General features: G+C 40.3%; 1 protein-coding gene across 1 annotated transcript; it reads left to right on the forward strand.

Annotated features, from left to right (window-relative positions):
• The first annotated feature begins 4917 nt into the window (after positions 1-4917).
• Positions 4918-19252, forward strand: CD86 (CD86 molecule). The gene is given in 8 exon segments (XM_054188707.1): positions 4918-4966; positions 7153-7281; positions 7284-7309; positions 9044-9093; positions 10383-10724; positions 14541-14864; positions 16893-17027; positions 17813-19252. Coding segments are annotated over 8 exon segments (1044 nt in total). The 5' UTR covers positions 4918-4948; the 3' UTR covers positions 17833-19252.
• Positions 19253-20630: the final 1378 nt, after the last annotated feature.

Raw genomic sequence — 20630 nt, forward strand, 5'->3', positions numbered from 1 at the left:
CTATAACACTGAGCTGGTAAGTAGTACCTGTGTGTATGACAATCAAGATTTCAGCCATCCACGCTTCTGGCAGCTTGGGGCATCTACTGAGCATGGGGGATGCAGTCTGAGCTGCTCACAACATTTGCACCCATGCTGTGGGCGGCAGGCATACATCCACATACGCTTCAGTTAATCTCTTGCACATCATCTTATCATAATGTAAGTGTCTTGCAGTATCACAAGCAGCTCCAAATTGGCAAATGCACCCTGCTGCACAGTTGTGAGTTTCAGTGAGGGTCTGTGCAGTCCATAGCATCCTGTCCTTGCTGCTATGTATCTCCAGGGGAAGATTTCCAGCTCTACAGAGCTGGAGTCTAGGCTGCAAAGAAACATCTTTCCAGATACCTGTCAGCTTTTAGGTTTGTGCTGTATTAGAAATATACACAATTTTCAGTGTGATCTAATTCATAGAATCATAGAATGATTTAGGTCGGAAGGGACCTTAAAGATCATCTAGTCCTGTCATGGGCAGGGACACCATCCACTAGACCAGGTTGCTCAAAGCCCCATCCAACCTGTCCTTGAACATTTCAAAAGATGGGGCATCCACAACCTCCCTGGGCAACCTGTTCCAGTGTCTCACCACCCTCAGAGTAAAGAATTTGTTCCTGATATCCCATCTAAATCTCCCCTCTTTCAGTTTAAAAGCATTACCCCTCGTCCTATCACTACACTCCCTAATAAAGAGTCCCTCAACATCTCTCTTGTAGGACCTCTTCAGGTACTGGAAAGCTCCTGTAAGGTCTCCCTGGAGCCTTCTCTTTTCCAGGATGAACAACCCCAACTCTCTCAGCCTGTCTTCATAGCAGAGGTGCTCCAGCCCTCTGATCACCTTCATCACCTGCCTTTGGACTTGCTCCAACAGGTGCATGTCCTTCTTATGTAGGGGGCCCCAGAGCTGGATGCCGTATTCCAGGTGGAGTCTCACCAGAGTGGAGCAGAATCACCTCCTTTGACCTACTGGCCACAATTCAAATCTTCATTTCAACAAATAATGTGTTTCCTCTTTCTATGTATGCTAACTTTTTTCAAGTTCAAGATCTGTTTTCAACTCTTACTTTGTATCTTCATATTGTTTATCCAATTTCAAGGTTTTTCTTTCAGCAACAGACAAAAAAGTGTCTGAATAGTTGCTGAAAAATCACTCTTAAACCTGGGCTTTCAAGTTCACTCTGTCTTTCTGAATAATTGCTTACTTTTTCTTCATGATCTACCACCAAGTATTTTTTTTCCCCTAACACTCTTAGAGAGCGTTCTCACTAACCTCTTCTTAAAAATCTTTTTATCTGCTGCTAACTCCTAGTTATATTCTACAAAATCCGTGCCTCTCTGTGGTCTTCTTATGTTATTTTCATGTGTTTCAATTAAAGCCTGATCTAGTTTCTCTTTCCTTACCTACACACTGTCTCTGTCTTACTCCAAACATTTTAGAATCTCTTCTGATTTAACCACATTAGTTTCCTATTTCAGATGCCACTCAGCAAGTTTTCAAGAGAAAGTTGCAGGCAATACATTGCAAACTGAGCTAGTAGCATCAAATATCTATTATTATCAATAACCGTATAGGCAAAGATAACTTATAAACGCATAGCAAAACTTTCACCATGAGCAAGAAACCAAATCCCACCACATCCAAAGTTACTCAGGCTGATAGAAAGGGTGCTACCTCCTCATCCAACTGCAACCAGCCTGGCTGGCTGGTGATTTGACTCAGATGAAAACTGAACTCAATAAATTTGTGCGACGTTCAGTATAAACGGTGAGACTCTGTAGGCAGAAAGACAAAGAATATTTAGCATTTCCAATTTGATTACTTCCAGTACAACATTTAGGTCTCATCCATCATTACTTCTGGTGACATCTTAGAGCGGGGGTAAGGTACTCCATCATCCTCCACTCCAAAATCCTGGGCACCTCTCCTGTTTTTCTTGTTAACTACAAGACTAAGTTGAGAGCAAGTAGAAGAACTGAAGCCTGTAAAAGCTCCTAGGTTTTAGATTTTTGCTGAACTTGTTTGGAAAACACTTAAATTAAACCCAATTAGTTTTTAATCAATCTAGTTGAAGAAATTATTCTTTTGTCTGCTTTCACAGGAAACTTGAGTTAAAAGCAAATTATAGCTTTCTGATTGCTAAGACTGGAGAAAAAACTTCCCCTTTTTCACTCATAGCAACCTACTTCTCCCTTTTTAATCAGAGCTGCTGAGTAGTTTGTCCTGGGCAACAAAGACAGTAGAGAAACTGATTTGGGATTCACTTCTAATAATGCTTAATAGGCAATAGATACAGGATGGATTTTTCTCCCCAGACAGCTCCTTTTCAAATGCCAGGTATAAACTGTGATTCAGACAAAAAAGACTCAGGTGTGAATAATGTCTGATCTACGGCTGGCAAGCACAACTGCAGTCATTAAGCTAGGCTTTTATGAGGCTCACTGCACGCTTATAAGCCAACTTAAAATGGATGATAAAGTTGGAAGTTTTACTAAGTTGGCAGAATCAAAATGAGGTTACAAGAGAAATCAAATTCCATGTAAATAAATTGACAGTACAGGAAAATGAAGTTATGAATTTATCAAAGAATTACACATACAAATAGTCAAACACATAAGCACAACTTTTTTACTCAGTCATATAGAAAAATCAATTAGAACATGGCAAGCATGGCATCTGTGGTAAAGGTATGGTCTTAAATTTCTCTCATTTCCCATAAATGTTATGGAATCAGTCCTGATACCTCCATTCTTATATAACAATCCATTCAGCTGTATTTTTATTGTGTCATCAGATCTTAAATTAACTTGGTGACTTTCAGCAGCAGAGTATTGGGGAAGGACAGACAGTTTTGTCTAATCTCGTTGGAGAAACTTCAGTCCTTGCCAGCAAATCTATTTCCCATTCTATTAATATAAGACCTATTTAAGCAAACAAAAGTGAATGGAATTTGCCAGCCATGAAAACTAAGCCTTATTCAGAAAGAGTTATTTCCTTCAGGCAAAATCCACGCAAAGGTTTTCTTGAACACCAGAGCTACACGGCAGCTCAGGGACACTGTGAATAACTCTGACTCTTGTGAGAGAATTAAATGTGCTTTTGAAAGAAGGGGAATTTCAACTTAAAAAGAGGAAGCTTCTTTTGGACAGAGAGCACTTGCCGTAAGATTTGCATACGTGTTTGTGATAGGAAAGGGTTGATTTTCTGCGATCTGGGCTTTCTGCGTATGGTGGAGGACAGGCGTGGAGGACAGGCACTGAGGACAGAGGAAAGAATGAACATTTCTGTTGTCAAGATCCATACTGGAGGATTTTGCTGCCTCTGAGACAGGAATCCTGGAGAAAGAAATAAGGTATTCCCTAGTATTGTAATAATGTTTTCAACTGAGTGGTTTTGCGTTTTTATTTATCTGATAATGATTTGAGCAGTTACTGAGGCAAGCCATTGTAAATGCTTCTGTAAACAAGTAGGAGCATACATTTGCAAAAATGTAATTGCTATTAGTAAAGTGACTCCACAGCTGCTCTCTATATCATTTGAGTCACAGCTGTTAATTGTAGCAGCTTCACACGCATCCCCTGCTCCCTGGAGCAAGCTGACCAATCTATAACAGAATGAGCATCAGCACAATTATTTCTTGAATTCTTGGAGCAGGACATTTATAATCAGAAACTGGGCAAAAGGACCAAAGTGTATCTGCAGGGCATTTTCTGATTATGCATAAGGGTAGCAGTCTTAATTTACACCAGTAGATAGGAGAATCGGGTCCTTTCTTCCCAGCTACTGTAATTCTGGTGGTTGATGGGAGGTACCCAAAACCAAAAGGCAAAACCTCTTCCTTTAGCTTTGTAAATCAGTTAACGTGCCATGAGAAGCACTGTGAGAAAATCAGTATGTGTCCCCAGAGTGATTTCTGCACTAGAACTGAGAGCGGGAGGGTTTGGCTCATTTAACTGCACTTCTGAATATCACATCTTCATTTAATAATTGAAATTAATTTATTGCAAGAACAAGTAGCCTCTGATCAGCGATCCTCCTGTTTAAGAAGCAGTATGGGGTTTGTGTCACATGCCCAGCTGGTCTGGAAAGACACTTATTGAAAATAACGAATGTAATACCTGAGGGCTAAACTTATAATCTATTGTACAGCTGCTAATCCTTGTTAGGCGTGTTTGGGTATAGGTTAGGAATCAACTACGGATTCATCCTTTTGTGTACAGTACGTATCTTGCCATCAGTGTAGCCATGCTGCCATTTCCAGGCAAAGTGTCCTGTGCAGAAGTAGGAGGCTCAGAAGAGGGACGACCTCACAGTGGGCATCTGAATTCCCTCTTCTGTGCAATGACTCTTGAGGAAACTCCAACAACTGACTGGCCTGTTAATCAGCTGGCATCTCTAAAAGGTTACCTGTGTGGGAACAGGGGTACGCTCCTTCTCTCTTTCATTGCAAAGTCAACTAGGTTAGTGTGATCTGGTGAGAAGTGAATCTGGCAATTGCTACTTCCCAGCAGACGAGTTTGCTTGACTAACCTTGAGGCAAGAGCAAGAGCTGGGAAAGGAGGACAGGCGTCACCTGATGCGGTACCTGTGATGCAGAAGTGGTTCAACTGACTTGCCAATTCTGTGGCCAGGTGTATCTCAGAGTATGGAAAAATATGTCAACCTGACCTGCCCTTTAGGTGGAACTCAGAATAAACACCGCAGCTAATCCCAATGAATGTCTCATTCTGGTTGATGACGTTCTTCCCCTACGAATTTCCCCCGCAGTTTCAGTTGTGTGGAGTATGTGCTCGTGTCCTGTGATTTGTGCTGTGGGACTGTGTGTGATTAGGCAGTCGCTGTGCTGTCTTTCAGAGATATCCGCCCTGTAGTTGTGGATGAAGAATTCTGCTTGCAGAGGCAGTGGAATGCTCCATGATCTTTGGACCAAAGGTATTATTTAAATAATTGGTGTTGTTTAATTGTTATTAAAAGAGTAGTTTCTGGGTGTTAGAGAAAAGTGATCCTAGAATCATACAGAAAGTCATAGTTCTCCTGAATATCTTAGATATAATAAAAGGATGTTACTGAAAGAGGGGATAGTGTGAAGGAATACAAAATGCATTCAGAAATCAAAAATTAGGGAGACAGAGGGTTTTTTTTAATGTAATAACAACATAATTACACAGCAAGCCCAAAATTTTTAAATGTAACTTGAAGCAAAAGATTGTTCTAAATGAATGAGCAATAGAAAAAGTTTAGCAATTGATTAAAATAGTGCCACTTTCTAACTGGAGAAACAGATAGGAAACACAAGTTGCCTGGGTAGTGGTATGGTTTTAAACTGTGTCCCTTGTTGTATGGCTTAGTATTTGGATGGAGGGCATCCTAGAATTTTCTGACCGTGCCACGTTAAGGGAATTTTCTTGTGATTTCCTTTGATACCACTTGTTCAAATCAACCTGTGTTTACAACATGGGAGAAGGCTGGTAAATGCATTTTAGCACAATTACATTTAGAAGTCTCTAGGATAGCTTTCAGGTCAGTGGTGGAAAGTCTTAGTCACAAATGTCCTGTCTCCAGGAGGCTCACAGGATGCTCATGGAGCTACTCACTGTTGCACGGGGTGGAAATTTTTAGAAAAATTCCCTGCACTAGAAAAGTCAGAAGAGTAGGTTACTTGTTCAGTGGCCAGTTTTGTTTTGAATTCATCATGAAACGTGGGGGAGGAGAGTCTTCCCATAGAAGATACGTACCTGATGTAAGAAAACAAATTAATTACATGTAAGAACATGTAAGAAAGGAACATTTTGAAAGGAACTGAAGGGCAGTGAGGGAAATTAGGAGTCAAAGAGAACAGATTTGACAGATTTCAAAAGATAATGATTACAGCTGAAAATGAAAACAGAAAAAAAGACAGCAAATGAAAACCCAGGCAAGCATACCAGATACAAATCTCTTGTTTACTCCAAGACCTTCATGCTTCATTGTGTATATTGGGTTTTCACATGCTGGATTCAAATGCTGGAATTGGAGGAACAACAGACAGAAAGCACAAGCCAATCTCAAAATAAGTTGCATAGGGCTTTCTGGCAGTTACCCTCAAAAGTAAAGGGAGTGAAGTTGGCTCTTTTTCCTGAACATTGATCTTTGAGTTCTTCAGGGAAGAAATCCCGTTGTACTCAGCCAAGTGGGAACTGCCTCATGACTTTTCTTAGACTGGTTTCTGCCAAACCAAAGCAGTCATGATTAGGGACAGTAAAGTGCATGTGCTGATATGGTTTCTTCTCCTTTCAGCGTTTGGACTACAGAAATAGTAAATAAAGCGTTGAGTATGACTACTGACTGCATACTGACATAATTTCAATTAATATACTTCTCCATTTTTCACCTCTGACATCCACACAGTTGTGAGTCATGGGGACGTCTCCAGGAATGGCTGGCAGAGCCTCAAAAGGCAAGAAAGACACATAGAGCTAGCCTTATTTAGCAAGGGAAAATGGTTACCTCCCCATGGACTGACCTCACATAATTCTGGATGTCAGAGATAATTTTTAAGCCCTGGGTCTTCAAACCACTCCCATCTCATCCGTTATCACTGGCATCATGCCCCTTCCGCAGCTGGATGTAGCCAGCATGTGAACAGAAAAACTGCACGTCCATACACAAACTACAATGCTCTGAGGTGGCGCAGAGTGCTCGTGCACTGGGCCGTGGCCATGAAGAGGGCAGTTTGGTCTGCACCATTTGCCAGCAGCGGGCCATACCCTGAAGCAAAGCCTATCTTTCCTCTCTTACCTAGTCCCCTTTGACTGCTAAACAATTCTGGGACATAACCAGACTTTCAATGGCCTGCAGATACAAAAGAGAATTGAACACAGATTTTGTGTTGAATATGCCAAAGAAATGGTGTAAGTAGCCAACACAGAGACTGTGTAATTCTCCTTCCTCCACTCAGTCTTCTGGACATTGTCTCTGTGGATTTGCATTTGCCGGTTAGAGCCATGTTGTAAAAAAGGGGAAGAGAAGCTGCTTGCAGCACTGAAGTTTTAGTGGCCCGATTCATGATTCAGCAGCTCTCTATAAAGCAGCTCATGTAAGAGAAGCAACTTGTCACGCTCAGTGCCCTCCCTCTGCAGGAAATGTGGGTGTACACCCCTCTGCAGAGTCACAGGATCCTTCTTCACGCAGCCATCGCCAGCAACGTGCCTTCTCCTGGAAGAGAGCTGCCTGGAAACCATGTAGGATCTTTGAGACTTCTGTCCTCACAGCTCCAAATCCAACCCACAAAGAAAGGCAAGCAGTGGTATCTGGTATTTTTGCCTGGGTTTTATTTTTCTCTCACATTCTTATTTTCAGTTCCGGTTTTGGTCTTTGCTGCTATGACACAGTCAATGCAAAACATGCCTAGCTATAGCAGTACACTCTCTCTGCTTCACTTATGTTTCCAGTTGCTAAATTGTCTTAATTTCTCCTCTTACACACCTGCACTGGAACCAAAAAATAGGGTTATCCTTTTTTTTTTTAACTTAACTGGAAGAAAAAAATTCTTATTCACAGGAGGGAAATATGAAACAGAAGGAGTTTCTGTTGTTTTCAGTGGCTTGGCACAGGCAATTTTCTTTAGGCAATCAGTTGTGTGGTTTAATTCAGTGGGGCCCAGCCTAGGAGGAAAAACCTTTGATAAAAGTTCACTCTGTATTAGGGTGGCTGGAGCAGAAAGACAGTGACTTCTGTCTACAACACTGGATTCTGCACAAGCCCTCCCTCCTCTTCTGCTACAAGAGGTGAATCACAAAGAAAATTATCTATATCCTCTGAGACATTTGGGCTTCTTTCTCCCCTTTCCTAAAAAAAGGCAGGATGAATCTGGTCTGGAAAAAATATCATTCACAGTTCTGTACATTACAATACATACACAAAAAACATGTCAGCAGACTGAGGGGAATTCTGTATTAAACGGAGGAGACTCTTGCTCCCAGAGACCTGGGGTAAAGGTAAAGCCCAAAGTGTACCAGCTTAAAATAAAACATGATAAAAAATGGGAAACCATCAGGAAGCTGTATTACCAGTCAGGACAGCAGACAGCAATCTCACTGGTTTTAAGTAGTATGAGAGCTTTTACATTTGCTCCAGCAAGAGGATTCTTTGGAGCTGTTTAAAGGACAGTGAAGGACCTTGGCAGGGGTGGAGTCTTCTCCCAAATATATGGAAAAGGCATAGGAAAAACACAAAGGCACTGCTAAAATGCAAACCAGCAGTCACAGGCCAGTCAGATGCAGGTGCCATTCTCTCACTGGTGCATGGGAATGACATTTGGCTGTTTACCAGGATTATGGGCCCTTATACCACATGAACCCAAGCAGCCATAGAGAAGTGGTTTGCTTATGAGATGAGTCATAGGGTTTTTTCTTTTTTTTTTTTAAACGCATACCAGTTTTTTCTTTGGTCACAAATTATGTGTTGTTTAGTCTCAACTCTTTAAACAACATAGGATTTCTCTCAGTTACCTTTTACTGTCGTGAAGGATAGGTTCCTGTTACAAAACTGAAGGTCACACACTTCATCACTTCTGGTACCTGACATCATCATGCCGTCTCCCCCACCTCCTTCTGTGTCACCCTTTCCTCCCCCTCTACTTTCAATTCCCCCATCTTCTTCCCCACACTGTCAGGCTAAGCATGCTCCCCATTCTTCGTTCCTCCGCATCAGGTGTCTTGGCTGCTCGTTCTGTCCATTGCACCCTGGTGGCTCTGTGTTTCTCCTATGGCCTACCCTGTCTGCAGTAATCTTGTGCCATATCACCTTCTCTGTAAACCAGAGATCTGTCGTGGCATGCTTCTTGTTGCTAAAGGCTGCCAAGCACACGGAAGTCCTTGCACCAGTCCACGAGAAAAGGTGAGATTAACTTTTTCAATAGTCTCTCTCTTGCTAAAACTTCTTGTTTTACCACTTCTTTGGGAGTACTGGAGAAGGTACTGGAGTGTTTTCAACCTCTAACATATTTCTTATATTCTTCATTCTTAACAGTGTCATGGAGGTCTGCATATTCTTCCTTTATGCTATGATACTTCTCCCAGGTAAAACGCCTTTTTTAATTGTAAAAACTGTTCTGATTATTTGTGTCCTGCTATGTGATACTTTCTTATCCACTAAGAAGCTCATTCCTTAGTAGTAATTAATCATTTCCATTGCACAATCAAGGTCATATAGCCTATGTGACATGTATTTAAATTGTGTGCAGGGACTCTATAAAATATATAGTGAGTACTTTCTCTCTTCAACTTTATATCTTTACATTACACTTACTTTATGTTGCTCTTAAATTTTCAATTTAAATCTATCTTTAAAATGTGTGTATATCACCTCTGTATATCATAGAGGAGAGCAGCATTAAACTGAAAACTGACCGTTTGATATGGGACAACTGCAGTTTTAGGAAGCCACGGAGATCATTTTGCAGTCTGGTGCTCTGAAGAATCAGTCAAAACTTTGTACCAGGAGAGAGACTGTAAATCTTCTCCTCCTTTTGAACACAGCAGAGGTGTTTGTATCTTCTGGGACAGAGGACTGCATTTCTCATTCCAAGAAAAGCCTGTCCTCCCAGCCCATCACCACCCATAATGATGCATACATGCACTGATGAAAGTGGGAGAAAAATCATCCCTTGTGTTATACAGTTCACGCTTTCTTTGCATGAAGGCATAATTGTGTTTATTGACTATTTCTGTTAACAAGATCAGCAACAGAACAGTTAAATCTGACATTTAATCTGTCATTAAACTCTAGATTAATTACAGAACAGTTAAATCTGACATTTAATTTGTCATTAAACTTTAAATTAATTCTTCAGTGAGACTGAAAGTGTTCACCTGTTTCTGACCTTGTGGTCATATATTCCCTAGACACCAACATTTAGCACGCAGTACGCACTTTACATTTTCTTCAAAACTGCAATGCTGTGTTATTTTATTAGGAGAATGAACTCAACTTTTTTAAAAGAAATTGTGCAACTATCCCCTTTGTGGCAGAATCTCATTACATTCAGGATACTACATACAAGAATGGTTTGGGCCTTTTGCCTGTATATAGGTTTTCTAATACATAGATGCTCGCAACCTCTGTGTGGTAGGCCTTACTTGGAAAGTAAAATATAGGAAGAAAAATAAGAAACAGTTTTATGACCTGAACTCCACATGACTAAGTGAGTCAGTTTGAAGAACTATGTGTCCTGTCATACCTAGTGGGAGAATTTGTGTCTAAATGCTGGCATTTTTATTGCTGCTGTCGTTATGTTGCCTCTGTGAGTGCAAATACTTGGTGTTCTTTTGTAGCTGATAGAAATCTTAATTTCTTCTCTCTGTCTAAGGTATTGCTGCCAGTGTGCATCAGATGAAGTCATTTCTCAATCACACTGCATACCTATCCTGCTTTTTTCCAAACTCTCAGAAAACTGACATAAAGGATTTAAGGGTTTTTTGGCAAAAAGGCACTGATGAAGTGGTGCATGAAGTATACCATGGCCAAGAAAAACATGATAACCTTAGTCCTAAGTATATAAATCGCACCAAGATGGATATGGACAAATGGACCTTGCAATTGTTAAATGCAGGAATTGTGGATGAGGGACAGTACACATGTATTATACAGCACAGAGTTAAAGGATCTCCAAAGGTCATACACAGATCTGAGTGCTTACTGCACATCATTGGTAAGTAATCTTTTCTAATTGTTATCTGTCCTGGGTTTTTTGGGGGCGTTCTCTGTCCCTTTGTTCAGTCCAGAAATGTGTGGTACTGCCCCCAAGCCACTGAAGACGTACCTGCACTGGAGCAGAATTTCTAAAGATGGATAAGAGTATTCTCAATAGAAAAATCCTCAGCTCTGAATGAAAAGTGCTCAGGTGGAAGCAGTCAGAAAAAGTAGAAAGTGAGGCAATAATTTGCTCGACATTGTATCATTCCTGATTCCCACCCTGTCACACTTCATCGTGAAAACCGTTCTGTCTCCTTCCTCTTGCCTCCTGAAAGTTTTATGGCTTTTAGCGCTCTGGCAAACACACGTCTTCATTTGCATCTGATGCACTACCTTCTATTAAAAGTAGCAGTAATCATCATCGTTGGTGGTAAATTACAATTGAAACATAACAAGATTTCTGCAAACACGCAGCTATTTTATGATCATATAAATCGTAGGGAAAATAAAGAAAAGAACAGCTCCTATGTGGAGGAGTAGAAATTCATATGTTCAGTTAAAGGAAGACTGAAAATATCTTTGAAGAAAAAATGCATGCGTTGATGAGATTCAACCTGATTTCTTGCATGGGAATGGAAGTCAGGAAGTAATCTTTTCCTAATGTTTTCTAATATTTTTAGTAATTCCTAATATATTTTCCAAATGTTTTTCTATTTTAAACTGTTCTGTTAGTAACCCTTATCTGTACGCCTGCGTTCTCTCTTTCACTATGATAGTGCTAGTCATTAATAATAACAGCTTCTCACTTCCACTGGTGTTTTCAGCCTTCAGCATACTGCTTCAAAAGAGAACAAGCCATGTGTAACAGGAGTCAAAAATGCAGTACCAGGACATCTGAGCCTGTTTAGCTTTGTGCTACCAGCAAGTGTTACCTCGATCCAGATAGAAAACCTAGATTGTTAATTTTGATTCTCCAAGAATCTACTTGACAAGTATTTTCAGCAAAGCTTTAGAACTCAGAAACTCATAATGTGCACTCAGTATCAAGGCCTGCAATTTAAGAGATGCTTAGCATCGACACTTCAGCTAGTTCAAGCGGTTAAATCAGTTACCGGCTTAGCCAACATCTCAGCAACATATTATAAAAGTCTCATACTTAGGCACTAAAACTCTCCCATACCTTCTAAGTTTTAACTGTTTTAAACTATTTGCTGCTGTATTCCTTCCAAATGACTCTCTGTTCAATAAGCTCCCAAAGGAAAGTGCAGTATGAAATCATATTTTTTAAAAAAATTTAAAATAATTAGAAGAAAAATACAAACGTTGAAATGTCCTTGTGCTTACCTACTGTTTCTTAATTAGAATCTCATATCATATGTGGAGGGTTTTTTGTGGTATGGTGCGTCACACTTAAAAGTGGACATAAGAAAGATTGAGTGCTGTACAAGAATGACAAGGCAGTCATACAAAGCTATCTAGATCACTTAGTGTCCAGCCTGTTCAGAAATACTGAAGTACCTTCTAATACAGTTTACATGTGTTATTTATATGTATTACATTACGAAAAAATATAGATAGAAATATTTATATTTCATGTATTGTGTACAACCGGGATGATTTATATTAAGAACAACGAACACAGCTCATTCTCCAGAAAGAATGGAGGGTTTCACATTGGAAAACTTTGGCTCTTGTTTTAAGAACAAGGTAGGGATTGTGATGACACGCAGCTTAACTGGAGATTCTGCTGCTGTAGCACAGATTTAGTGCTTCCTTTGGATGGATCAATAAGGGAAGTAAGTGAGACTAGGAAAGCTATTTCAAAATACATGCTATTCAGAGAGTTGGGAGTGAAACTGGTATCAGAATAGAGATTTAACAATTTGTGTCCTCATTTTAAAGGGGATGTTGAAAAACTTTAAAGTGTGAAGAAAAGCCCCACTAGAGTTATCTGAAGGCTGGAAAAATACAGGCCACCTGGAGACATTAAAAGATCAATCTGATTACCTTATAAGAAGACCAAGAAGAGTCTTGTTTTCAGTGTGTGAACCTGAAATACACATAAAATACTGGATATTAAAAAAAAAAAAGGCTAATTATTTCATTGAAAATATAAAAACAGTCAGTGGCTGGAAACAAGTGAGAAGTAAGGCACATCATTGTCACTTTAGAAAACATAACAAAACCAGGTAAGGTGATTAAGCCATCGAGAAAAATATCAAGGGCTTGATAGATCTGCTGCCTCTTGAGGTGTTTAAATCTAGTCTCATAGCCTTTTTGGAAGACAGGTTATCTTTAAATAGAAAAGACTTCCTGAAACAAGTTTTTCTGTTAACAATCCAAATCTCACATATACGTAGCCCACACCCTGCATGCAACCAACATCACTTTGCAGTAAATTGAGGTTCCAGAAGCCATAAGAACAGAAGTGCTTCGATCAGGGTATATTCCACTATTTCCACTTGTTTACTGTCAGAGATTGAAACTCTTAAATCACTTGATGATTTGGCAAGTTTCACAGCCATGGATTACATTCCTGCCCTCCCTATAAAATGCCAAGGAGAGAAAAAATACTCCAGACCAGAAACTGGAGTGAGCAGTCAGCTAAGCAAGTCAGACCTTGAGGAGAAAGAGGAAGCTTAAGCTTTCCTGAGGGAAAACTTAACTAAATTTTGGGGTGTAAAAAAGGTGGGGCTTTTCCATTTTGAATTCACAGCCAAGGACTCTCTCGGGGATTTCAGTGACTAAGTTAAATCCTTCTCTCTGTGTGTTGGCATACAGCAAATAAAAGCAACATCATATTTCTTCATCCATCCACTTTAAGAATTCACTGGAGCAAGGATTAGAGCCTGGATCCAGCACATCAAGTGTGTGTGCAGAAGAGTCAGATGGTCTTAGGCTCATATTTTTCTAAGAATCCTTTTCTCCTTCTCCAAATATTTTTCCATATAGTCTTTAGTCCTGTTCGCACTGAAATAATGAATTATTTTCAATGAAGTCTTGAGTCTGTTTCTTGGGTTTTGTTGCTCTTTTTTTTCAAGCAAATCCTGGTTGATAATATTTTGGAGATTGTTTAATAGTGAGTATTTGTTAAAAGCTTCCATTTATCGTTCATATTTTATGTTTAAATAATTCTTTACAATCCTGTTTCACTAACTGTTTATTGCCTTTGAAATTTGACTTTTTGAAGCAACAGCTATGTTTTTCATTGAATGGGATGAGTATCCAATGACACAAAGTAAAAGAACTTGTACTGCAGACACTTCCACATAAAAAGCCGACCTAAGGGAAGCCTACTATCAAGCTGAGTGAATTACTTTATATGCTGCAAAATGATTACTCATAATATTGACAGACACCAAGGATATTTCTACCTATGACAGCACTGGACCTCCAACGTACCCAATCTGAAGTCCCTCAGATTTCTTTCTCTACATTTCGCCGTTAGAAGTTTGTGGTTTTCCCCTTTACCTAATCAGGAGGTCCAGAGTAGGTAGCACTGTGTCCCATTCCCATTTTGTGTGTAAGCAATGACCTGCAAGCAGGCCAGGTTTGATTATTCTGAGGTGTCAATGGATCTAAAAGAGGTGGGAGTGACAGAGGCCCGTTGTCTGGCTGATCAGACTTACGTCCTTGAAACACCCTGAGGACAAGGAGCAGCAAGTCTGCATGTACATCAAAAACGTTAACAAACCCTTCTTGGGATTATCATTGTTTTCCTGGGAAAATTGTTTAGACTTGCTTCTGCCTGAAAAATCACAAATAATTGGCAGGAACTGTCACGAGACGTGGTATGTCTGACTCATGATGCTTTCTCTTTGGTCTGTTTCAGCCAACTATAGTCAACCTGAGATAGCATTGCTGCACACTGAGGAACGAATGGCTGCACGATGGCCCAACAAATACTTGAATCTTTCCTGTTCTTCCAGCGGAGGTTATCCAGAGCCCAAGCAGATGACTTGGCTAATTTCACATGAAAACACAACACACGAGCTTACAGGTCACACAGATGTCTCACAGGATGCTGTAACGAAGCTATACAATGTTACTAGCAAACTGAACATCCCAGTTCCTACAAACACCCTCACTAATATTAGCTGCTTGCTTCACCTTGGAGGGCAGCTGGGGAGCCTTGTCTCAGTGCCACTAGGCATAGGTGAGTCTCCATTTGCCTGTTCTGATTTTTGCATGGGTAGGAGCAAGGCACATGGCGGTACAGCTGATCACAGATAGCAGCACAGAAGGCAGGGTATGTTCTCCATCCTGTTCACCAACAGCCATGGACACAAAATTCCCTCTCCTTTCTAAAGGGGAAGCCTTATTACAGCAAGGAGAGGGAACAGAGAAGGACAGCTACTGCTATGCAATCTAGAACACAGCGCTGTTCATCCCCTCCCTAGATGCTGCTGCAGTAGCAACAAAGCAACCTGGATGTCTGGATTAGGTGGCAACCAGTCTCTGGAGGTGACATTTAGCTGACATTAAGAGAGGTTGCCACTTCACAGAATCTGTTCCAACTGCTGAGCTTGGAAGAGGCATCTGGAGATCATCTAGTCCAACCACTCTGCTCAAAACAGGGTCAACAGGTAGCGCAGGGCCTTACGCAGTTGAGTTTTAAATATGTCCCTGGATGGAGACTCCCCAACCTCCCTCAGCAAACTGTTCCAGTGTTTGACCACCCTGACAGTAAAAAGGTTTTTTTCTGATGTTTAGGTGCTTGAGCTGCTATTCTTAATCATTGCCTAGAGAGGGGCAGAAGGGTAAACAGAGGAGGCCCTTGGACCAGATTTGGCTGACAAACTGCCAGATAGACTGTGCTGAGTTTAAGTGTAAAGGCCATGAAACTTTGATTAGTCTTAGAAGCATTCCTGGTGGTTTTTGTAACATTTGGCAGAATGAAGTGCACATTCCAAAATGATTATTTGGGGATTTTTTTTTCTCTGGGATTGTGTCTCTTTTCAGACACCTCTTGCAAGAAGCAGCTGGGGACTCGAGTTCTAATGAGACCTTACTGCTGGATTATCTCAGGGTTCCACATGACTGATCCTTTCTTTAAACTAAAACCGTATTTTATTTATCTCCTGGGACAGCAAAACATCTTTTGACATATTTTTGTTCTTAAAATTTGGCACAAACGCATCAAAATAAAGACAATTCCCACACGGCTTGCACATGTCTCCTTTAGACAATGTTGAAGCTGTGCTTGAATCAACAGGAACAGGGAACCAAGAAGGAATAGTAGCGTCACAGGAAAGCCTACCAGGGTAGTACACGCATGCACCTTGCTACTGCAGATGTAAAAGAAGCTTGCCCCTCATTTTGAAAAAAGTTCCCCAGTGCAGTTTTCTTCATATAAATTTAGCTAAAGGGTTAAGTCTTCAATGCTAGATATGGGAAACTGCCTCTGAGGTCCTTACATTCTAGGATTTTTAAATAATATTAAAATACATACAGAAGTTTGTCAGGTTTGCACAGCTCTGCATATCGCTCTTGAGTGTTAGCATGGCTATATTAGCCATATTAGCTATAGTGCTGCATCCTCCTCTTCCCTATTCAATTCTTCTTCTCTCCTCTCTCGCTTCATGAAAATAGACACCTGAAAAGCAGCGATGGTGGGTAAGAAACTAGGAACTCCACATAAACAAAAGCTTTGTCTGGCAGTAACTGAAGCTCTATCAGTTGCTAATCCTAGCAACCAAACCCTCAAAAGCACAATAACCAGAATAGAGGGAAACTCCTTTGCATTCCCTGCTACTTTCACATCCCTTATGGCATTTCATTAGGCTTTGACCATCACTTCCAACAGATACCAAGTAGTAACATATCCCAGGTTCTTCAAACTTGCACAGTAGCAAAGAGTAGCAGCAGGCAGTAGCAGCCTCATAGACTCTTGTATTAATCAAGTTGCTGATCTCTTACATGTTACCCGAACTTCAGAAAGAGTACTTTGCCTTACTGTTGTTGAAGTGGCCATCAAGATTCGGTAGTTGCTCCAGGTATTGGAAATGGAAATAAAGCAACGTGGATAGTGATTTATTGACACTATTAAAGCACTGTAAAAGCAAAGGATGCTGAGGACACTTCCCTAAACTTCTAATTCACATAACTTTGGGATAGATTGTTTAAGCTAATCGTCACCAAATTAAATCTTTGCTGTGTGTATCTCCTCTGTTTTCTTATGCAGAGATACAGGGGGAAGAAATGGAGCAAGTGAAGATAAATGTCTTTGGCCCACTTATAGCTGTGATAATACTGATCACACTTCTTCTGGGGTTTGTGATACTGAAGAAGAACAGAAATAGCTTATCTACCAACCAGAGTAAGTTATTACTTCTCATTCAGTTCTACTGTTCCTGAAGTCCCCAGGCTTCACTCTTTATAATCATCCCTTTAACTACATTCAAGCTGCTGACAGAAAGTTAGGTTTCATGCTGGACTTAAGCTAAACTTCCTTGGACAGTTTAGTTCCTGCAACAATGTAGTCCATCCATCAGTAAGACAAAACCTCTTTCTCCTGTCTCGTCCTGGGATCCACTTCTCCCTCTTCTTTGTGCTCTGAGAGACTGCCATGGCACCAGCTTACCACTTTTTCCTGCAATATCATCTTTTTTTTAATGTTTTATTGGTAGCTTTGTCTCCTAAGATCATTGAAGTGTATAAACCTTTCTTGTCAATCACCATTTATAAGAAAGGTGGAGCTGGGGGAAGGATGAGATGAAGCTTCTGTCAAGTGCGAGTATCTCTGTCATCACAGAGCTGAAGGATCCAAGGCTGACCAACCCTGGACTGGAAGAATCATCTTGTACTAGGAACATAATTCAATCTTTGCATTGCATTTCTCTATTTTGTTCCAAGACTAGGTCTCAGCAGTCCAGGTTTTATTCTGTATTGAAAGGATCCTCACGCTGACATGAGAGTCTGTCTTCCCTTGTAGCAGGAAGGAAATGTATTCTTCACAGACAGTCCTGTTTCCTCGCACAGCCAAGGGTCTTGAGCCCCACCTCATTCTCTCTCCAAACCCTAAGATAACCGGACATTTACTATGAACTCATTTACAGCTTCTATTTATTATGTTTCTGTAAATCACATATTCATCTGTTTTAGGTGTCAGTCTAGCAGTCTAGAAGCTATTGAGCTTGAAACCGAGGCCATCAGCCAGACTGCTGAATGGGAACCATCTCTGCACATAGCAAGGCGCAAGGTCCCATATTCTTAAATGTTCTGCCAGACAAGGATCCTTCACAAATACCCTACAGAACAACGTGCAACATTTCTGTCTGATGGCTGAAAGTGCCCAGTGTTCTCTGGTTTTATTTTTGCTCCAGAATGGTACTAAATATGATGCTCTGCCTGTCTGCATTACTATCTTTTTTGCTGTATCTTTCATTAGACACTGTGACATTGTAAAGCCCTGAGAGTCAATGAAGAAAGCAGAGCTGTATGGGTTACAGAAGGGAATGTCTCAGAAATGGAAAGAGTTAGGCCACAATCTGTTAATCATAACTGTCACTGGAAACATGATCAGAGGCAGGCCATTAATCATGAGCCATAAACGCTTTTGCCAGAGCCAGTGTGGCTTTGTACCAGTAACTTTCTTCTAAAGCTCCACAGCAGAAAGATGAACTTCAGGGCACTTCCCCACATTCTGAGAAAAGTCACGCAATTCCTATCAGGCATTTGAAACTAGAAGGGAAGACTTGCTTTAAACATAATTTCTGGTTATCTTTTTTTTCCACTACCATCCAAGCTTAATACGCCCAGACAGTTAGTACCTCCACACTTTGTTCCTCTGTATTCTGACCAGATGGTGTACTAGTTGTTCAGGTGGATGCAGGGATAGAAAATTAAAGTATGAGATATCACTAATATGTGTATTAATCTAAATATACAAAATTAAGCTAAGCAGATAATGAAAAAATATTATAGAAGTAAGTCATGTTTTAATTTTGTTGACTGTGTTCTCCCTTTCTTAATTTTGCTTCAGACCTTGAAGATAGAGCAATCTGTATGCTATGGTATGCTCAGCTGTAGGAAGTTTTACCTTTCAGAAAAGATTCTCCATGTCACTCAAAATGTGCCAGTTCTCCAATCTTGAATGATCTCTGCACTTTATATTCTTCAACAGCATTGACATCTTACAGGAGGAAGAATGCGTCAGAATTGAGACAAAATTCTTCTGAGGTCTTGATTGTATTTGTAGGTCTGACATTTTCAGCAAGAGCAGGGACATTAGCATCACATTCTCAAGACAAATTTCAGCTCCGAGTTGCAGTCTGGGGACATAAATTCTCTACAGTTTCTTCTGGGTACAAATATTCTTTTCTGTTAAATGATGTTGTGAGTTGCTAGATTCCACCACATTTTTTACTCCCATTTTCAAGCGCGTGAGAGAATGTGCATGTCCTTTTGAGTTAGCTAAACAATTTGGGAGTCAGTTTATTAAGCTATTACACTAACATTCCAAATATTTTCATTCAGATTAGTATCATTCAAATTTTCTTAAAAGTTAAAGGTTTTATTTTTATGTAAAAGTTTATATTTGCTGGTAAACTTATTTAATGACTTATTAAAATATACATCTTTTTCTGTGTTGCTGTTTCATTCTTCTGCCATTAAAGCAGTATATTGGGGAATACCCACATTTGGTGTTCTCAGGGAGCAAACACTCCCAGAATTATTTCTTGGAAGGAAATGCATAAAAAAGGTATTGCTGCAATGACCAAGAATGGCACAACTGAAGGTTTCAAATGTTCATTCATGGAGTTGGATATACGTGCACAACTTTGTGTATGCATACCTCCTTGATTCATGCATGTACACATACACTCTTGAACTCCCAGTCTCAGAATTCTCTTACTAATCCCTAAATCCTGATGTGACACTTAGCTGGTCAGCTTTATGCACTGAGGAAAAAACCCACCACCAGCCTTTCATGTTTGTCCATAGGAGAAAAACAATAACCAGTTCCTCCACAATGGATAAGGTATCTGGAAATCTGCTAGGATTCGAGACTCCTTCTCTAGCACATTCACTTAGCACCAAAAAAAGTATTCCTAGCACCTGGAAATTCAACAGTTTTTGCAACATGTCTTAGGACTTCTGAGGAGGCTTTTCACCCCAATACACTGTCTACTATCCCTATCAGCAGCTGTAACTAGTGGAAAAAGTGACACGGTGGGTTAGGTTTATCTTTCCACAACTCACTCCCATCCTTAATTGGTTCCTAGTTAGTCAAGTTGTCTGTTTTCACCCCTTGACATCCCTCTACTTTAGGCTGCCAACCTCCTTCTATTAGCCAATCAATTTCTCTACCTCCTCTTTTCTTGCTCTTAAAATCAACTCTAATTCCCTCCTGCATCTAAAGACAGTTAAGGGGAAAAAAGCAGGTGGGCTTCAGGGAAAATATTAGTTTGTCTCTATCTGTTCAGATGCATTAATTCGCTGCATTAGCAGACGTAACAAGCACAGTAGCAAGGCACAAGAAAAAGGTATCTGGCATTTTTGTCCTCCATATGAATACATTCCGATTTCCAGGCTATCACCTCACCTAGTTTGTAGCTTTTTCTTTGACAGCACACTTTCAGCCATTTAGTGACTCTATAAACATGGCAAGCAAACAAATGAGCATACACGCGCTACATACCACAGCATGCAACAGCTTCACTTAAAAACACCATTCTTTTATTTTTTAGGTGTAACGTTATGAATTTCAGAAAATGCTAACAAAGAAATGGAAATAGTGTGTTAAACCAGTATCCAATGCCCAAAGGTAAAATCCTGTCATCAGACTTACAGTTGTGTTTGATAGATTGTTTCAGGTTCACTGATTAACCAGCACTGAATCACAGAATAGTTGAGGCTGGAATGGACCTAAGGAGATTGTCTGGTTCAACCCCCCCTGCTCAAGCAGGGCTGCCTGGAG

This window comes from Rissa tridactyla, chromosome 1, assembly GCF_028500815.1.
Source record: "Rissa tridactyla isolate bRisTri1 chromosome 1, bRisTri1.patW.cur.20221130, whole genome shotgun sequence".
Classification (NCBI taxonomy): Eukaryota; Metazoa; Chordata; class Aves; order Charadriiformes; family Laridae; genus Rissa; species Rissa tridactyla.